The sequence below is a fragment of the Coptis chinensis genome, chromosome 7 (genome assembly GCF_015680905.1).
Source record: "Coptis chinensis isolate HL-2020 chromosome 7, ASM1568090v1, whole genome shotgun sequence".
Lineage (NCBI taxonomy): Eukaryota > Viridiplantae > Streptophyta > Magnoliopsida > Ranunculales > Ranunculaceae > Coptis > Coptis chinensis.
Window position 1 is genome coordinate 78,692,846 of NC_141462.1, and position 6,495 is coordinate 78,699,340.

Sequence of the window (6,495 nt, forward strand, 5' to 3'; positions counted from 1 at the left end):
TCTTAAATATGTTAATTTTTAAGTCTTAATTGATAATTTTTAGTTTGATTGTTTAATACAAAACTATATATAAGAAGCCTTTGCCCTCATTTTGTGTTTTTTATTTGCACATTGTATATGTAGTTGGTCTATGCTTTATATACATTCGGTTCGGTGGCATAGAGAACTTGTAGTCTAGTACATTTACCTAAGTTGATCTATCAATTTTTTCAGCGCAAACGAATGATGTAGGATGTGCTAATATAAGAATTGTAATCTTAGTCTCTCAGTGAGGCAATCTCTCAATTGGATGAACATACAACAACTTGTATGTGTAGTCTCTCAAACTCTCAATATGTGAGAACTGAATTACTCCATTTTTGGGCTTTGAGTTCTTTAACACACCTCGTCTTAAAGCTGGGGTACTAGGCGCGCGACAATGTGGTTGTTGTTACATATCTTTTAGCTTGGCAGTGTCATAGATTCTCTTACTACTATGCGCACAACATGTTTTACTGTAAAATGATGCATAGTTCTTTCTTTTGTGCAAATATTTTTGAAAGCATATTAAATGGATGGTACAAGTTTAATTAACTTGTCTTCATGATATAATATCACTTGCTTGAGTATATAATACATATATATGCACGCATAATACTAAAAGTCACACTTTTTCATTAATATGCCATCTTATTTGGTTAATAGCTTATTTGTTTGATAAAGATGTCTACGACGCTGCCAATTAGTAAGACATGGATGAAGTTGCCAACATTGTCTACTGGATTTATCGAAGGTGCTCGATCATTCATTAAATTTACACAAGATAGTTTGGGAAAAGAAATTGATTGGTACTGCTATCCTTGTGTGCAATGCCGTAACCTAGAGAAGAGATTAGTTGAAGATATTTTTTTCCATCTGATTACAAAGGGTATGGTAACCTCTTATACATTGTGGGTGCAACATGGAGAGCCTTTTTCTAGAAATGATGTAAATGTTGGTGTTGGTGCTAGTACCTCGACTATTGTCAATGATGAAATTATATTCCCAAGGATGGTAGACATGGTGAATGATACATTTGGACATAGTCATCCAAATGATTTAGAGGCATGCCTGGATGAAGTTGATGATAATGATGATGCTCGTGATATTAATAGTTCAGAAGATGATATTCAAAGTAATTTACCTGAGGATAATCGATACAAAAAATTAATGGAGGATGCATTACTGCCATTGTATCATTTGTGTCATGGCGAGGATACGAGGTTGTCAGCTACAATTGAGTTGTTGGGCATGAAGGCTAAACATAGGTGGTCCGACAATAGTTTCACAAATCTGTTGGAATTTTTGAAGAGGATTCTACCAAATAACAATACGGTTCCCGTGAAAACATCAGGTGCTAAAAAAATGATAAAGTCATTGCGTATGAAGTGCGAGGCTATCCATGCTTGCCCAAATGATTGTATTTTGTATTGGAAAGGCAATGTGGATAGAAATACATGTCCTACTTGCGGTGTAAGCAGATGGAAACCAGTCGAAAAGTCCAAGCCAAGGGCTAAACCTATTCCACAGAAGAAGCTTAGGTACTTTCCTATAACTGAAAGGTTGCAGAAAATGTATAGCGTGCCATGGCTTGCAGAAAATATGACTTGGCATGCAAACTCAGTTGAAAACTCAAGTGATATGCGTCATCCAGTAGATTCTTCTTGCTGGAAATCAATTAACTATCAGTGGCCTAATTTTTCTGGTGAGAAACGAAATGTTCGATTAGGACTAGCTACTGATGGATTTAATCCTTTTGGTAACAAGAACAATATTCATAGTACTTGGCCTGTGATGATAGTACCTTATAACTTTCCTCCATCTTTGTGCATGCGCAAAGAGTTTGTCATGCTAACACTACTCATTCCGGGTCCAAGTAGTCCAGGTGATGATATTGATGTTTACTTGCAGCCACTTATTGAAGAATTCAGGAACTTGTGGTTGAAGGGGGCTGATACATATGATTCGTACAGTAAAAAGATGTTTAACATGAAAGCAATTTTATTGTGGACTATTAATGATTTTCCCGCATTGGGCCATCTTTCGGGGTGCAAGACTGCTGGAAGGTATGCTTGCCCTGTTTGTAGTGAAGGGATAGATTCGAGATGGTTAAAACATGGGAATTTTTTTGCGTACATGGGGTGTAGAAAGTTTCTAAAAGACAAAAATCATCCTTTTAGAACTCAGAAATCCCAATTTAATAGAAAGGAAGAACATGATGAGCATCCTCCTCGTTTGAGTGGTTTAGTAGTGAAGCTGAAAATGAGTCAAATTCCGAATATATATGGTAAGGTAAATGGTAAGAAGAGGAAGAGGTCTGCAAGAGAGGTGAAATTGACTACTTGGTCAAAGGATTCTATCTTCTTTAAATTACCATATTGGGAGGTACTTACTTATTTTGTCCTTTTTTTTTTTTTTTTTTTTTTTTTTTTTCTATATAGTATTACTATAATTCTATATTCCATCTTGCTTATGATAACATCATAACATAAATGTTGCTTGCCACAGTTCCTTCCTATTCGTCACAATGTAGATGTGATGCACGTGGAGAAAAATGTAGCAGAAAACCTCCTTGCCTTGATCATGGACGCCCCCAAATCTAAGGATGGGATGGAAGCCCATAAAGACCTAAAGGCTATGAAGATAAAAAAAAATTGTGGCCAGTGGAAAAGGATGGAAAGTTATCATATCCTAAGGCACCTTTTTGTCTTTCCCGTTCAGAGAGAGAAATTATATGCAGAACTTTGCACCAATTGAAAGTTCTAATTGGATATAGTGGAAATTGGAAACACAATGTGGGCTTGAGTGATTTTCAGTTGAAGAGCCTAAAGTCACATGATTATCACATTCTTTTACAACACCTATTGCCAGTGTTGCTAATGCACGCATTCAAGAAGCATAAGCCATTGCGTCAAGCTATTCGACAATTTTCATTGTTCTTCAATGTCTTGTGTTCAAAGGTTATTTGTCGCGTGGAGCTTGAAAATATGGAAAAACGTGTCGTGGAATCATTATGTGTATTTGAGAAGTACTTTCCGCCTTCCTTTTTCGTGTCCATGACACACCTTGTTTTACATTTGGCGGAGGAGGCTAAAGCTTGTGGACCAGTTAGATATCGTTGGATGTATTTGTTTGAGAGGTTAGTGAAATTTCTTATACAATGATTTCTTTATTTTGTTATGCTCGATATTGATTAAAGGTGACACAGGATGATGAAAACATACAAATGGTATGTTGGGAATCAGAAATTTCCAGAAGGGTGCATTACAGAGCAATACCTCAATGAAGAAGCAATGAGGTACTGTATGGAATATATCCCATCGAGTAAAAGAGAAATTCACAACAAAATATAAAGGGATGCTTTAAATGATAAAAGTGAGTGAGGTTACCCTATTGATAAAAATGGAAAACACTACACACTTCCAAGTTTGCAATACCAGCAAGCACGCAAATGGGTTTTGTGAAAGTCGATTGAAAATGCTGATTGGGAAAGGTATTAATTATTTGATATTCTCTGTTTTCAATTTTCAGTTAATATATGCATGTGTATGCTTTTAATAATAATAGTTGATTTGGTTAATATCATAGCAAGTATGAGACCTACATCCAAAGCTTCAAATCTAAGGGTAAAAATCATAGGGATGCATCAACAAAAAAGGAGATGGACTACATCCCTTGGCTGAGAAAGCAACTTGAGAAAGAAGAGATGTCCAGGTTCAAGAGGCTTGCTGATGGTCCATCCTTTTCTGCCAAGTCATATAATTCCTTTTCAATAAATGGCTATGTGTTTTCTACATACGATTCAGAAGTAAATATGACAACTCAAAACAGTGGAGTCTCAATGAAGGCATTTACCAACTTCAGGGCAAGTGCAAAGGACAAAAACTTAGTGGAAGACGAAGCCACTTATTATGGAGTCGTCAAGTAGATACTTGAGTTAGATTACCATGACTTTAAGGAAATAGTTTTCTTTTGTGATTGGGTGTGTATTGAAAATAAAAGAAATGGTTGTTTTGTTGATCCAGATACGAACCTGGTTTTTGTAAGTCTAGAGAGGTGGAAAAGAAACTCAAATGAAGATGACGACCCATTCATTCTTGCTTCTGAAGCTGCTCAAGTTTTCTACTGTAAGGATCTTAGTAGAGATATTTAGCATGTCGTCTTGCATGCTCCTAAAAGATTGAACCATGATGTGGATACTTATGAAGACCCCTCAGTCTTTGAAGCAATGGAAAACTTAGATGGTTCACCGCTTTAATGGGTGACGTTATGGAAGATGATGGAGTTTCGTAGAGAGTGAAACCAAAGTTAGATTAGGGTGCATGTTATGTACTTGTTTTTTTGTGTTTGCTTGCTGGTTTTGGTATTTCTACTTGTGCATTTCTTTTGTTCTATTTTCTACTATCAGGAGGTGAAAAGTGTCTAGATCATGTTTTAGATATTGGATGATACTTAATTTTGTACGAGTCTAACTTTTTGAAATATATTTAATCTTGAATGGTATGATCTTTTGTCTAAAATCAGTTTTCTTTTGTTATCCTAGGTTAGACTTTTACTAACATGCCTGGAATTTCGTGATTTCATTATTTAGTTTGGATTCAATCATGTCACAAAGCGGATCTGATCATGAAAGTGACTATGAAGAAAACGACTCACAGCCCGAAGAAAATGAGTCACAACATGAAGAAAGCGAGCCCGAACCTACAGGTGAGAATATGATCATTATTTGTTTCATAATTGATGTCGTTTCATAATTGTATCATTTGGAAATTGTATTTCTTGTAATCTCATGAATTTATCTAAATGTTTAGGTCCAAAAATGCAAGTTCAATTCAATAGTAAGGGGCAACCTGTTGGTCCTGGTTCTGCACAATTTGTCTATTTTATTGGTAGAATGGCTAGAATGTATTGTCCACCTACTTATGCTGATTGGCCCATTGTGCAGGAAACAATCAAGAAACACTTGTGGAAAACTGTCACAATAAGTACGACATACTCTGTTGTTCGAATTTCTTTGGAATGTTTTTAGATGTTTGTCGCTTTTGATGGAGTGGTGTACCTTTTTCAGCAAGTACAATGATGCTATTAAGGCTATCAAGGCAATGGTATGATGCCCCGGCTAATGCTATGTGAGGTATGTGTTCCATGAGACCAAAGAAGGCGGCCGATCTCAAAAGCCCTTTGGTTTTAGGATAGCAAGGGCTCGCTTTCGAGGGTGACATGTTTGCATTGTCATTGTCCTTGAGCAGCCCATCAACATTCAATACAATCCCTCGACTCATTCAGTTCTCACTTTTTTCATTATAAAGTTTAATTTTATTTTCATTTTTCATTCTCGGTATCATATTTAAGGATAAATATGATCTCACACCGATCGTGAAGTCGGTATTTTGTTAAAAGCCAACATATCTTGGAAGGGTTGGAAATATAGACTTCGCAAGGTATATGATAAATTTGAAACTAATGTTGCACGATGGAAAAACTTAAAACATACCAAAGCGTATAAAGAAAGAAGATTGGGAAAAATTATTGAAATTTGCTCGACGGATGAGGAGAACATATAAAGCGAGAAAAAGGCAAGTTGTCTAGGAACATATGAAGTTGCCACACACATCCGGTAGACACGGATCGCTAGGATTGAAGAGGAACTGGTATTTTCTATTTTTCGCTAATATTTTCTAGATTCATTGCAATACTATTTTACGCTTATTGGGTTTGTGTATTCGTTTTAGATTAAGGAAAGTCCCGATGGTATCGTCATAAAAACGCATAACTATTTGTGGCTACACATACAAGTAAGGATGGATGGGTCGTGTCCTTTTCTGTTTGTGAAGCCTTCTCTAGTAAGATTTACATTTTAGTGTTCTTTAAACTTTACTTTACGATGAAGCAATCATTTGATTTCTAGATTGGTGTGTATGACATTCATTTTGCTTTTAGGATGAAATCAAGCGGCTTGTGAGCCCGACCCCTACTTGGGAAACAAAGATTTAGATAATGATGTTGTGGCAAAGGTGTGCTTGATCTATTGTTATTTATTTTTTGATTTGCATTGCCTAATGAATAACCACTTGATAATGTATTGTTGAAAAGTGCCTTAAATGTCATAGTATTGGTCTTAGAGCATGAGAAGAGTGTGGTCAACTGCATTACGTTCTCGAAGCAAGCTCCTTCTAGCCGGTTACATTTTTCTCTATATGCCCCTTTGCAAGCTCGAGATGATAGATGAGGTCCTCCACCTATTTTAGTAAAACATCAGGTCATAGGAGACATGAGAATTAATAACTACTATCTTGATTAGTTTAGAGTTTACGCATTTACTATAGAATCGGACAAGATCTTGACGCCCTTGACATCCTCTACTTTATCGGTAGATGCTCGTCAAGAAAAACGAGGTACAAACCAACAGTACTATCACTTAAGCTCCAATCTTGAATCCCAACTTTACTTCGTTGAATGCTTGCAATAATCTCTGAA

The 6,495-nt window shown here is 36.2% G+C and overlaps 1 protein-coding gene across 1 annotated transcript; it reads left to right on the forward strand.

The window, feature by feature from the left end:
• Positions 1–702: 702 nt before the first annotated feature.
• Positions 703–3,946, forward strand: LOC147489107 (uncharacterized). Its single transcript, XM_086574568.1, is given in 5 exon segments — positions 703–2,403; positions 2,527–2,665; positions 2,668–3,157; positions 3,227–3,316; positions 3,607–3,946. Coding segments are annotated over 5 exon segments (2,760 nt in total).
• The last annotated feature ends 2,549 nt before the right edge of the window (positions 3,947–6,495 follow it).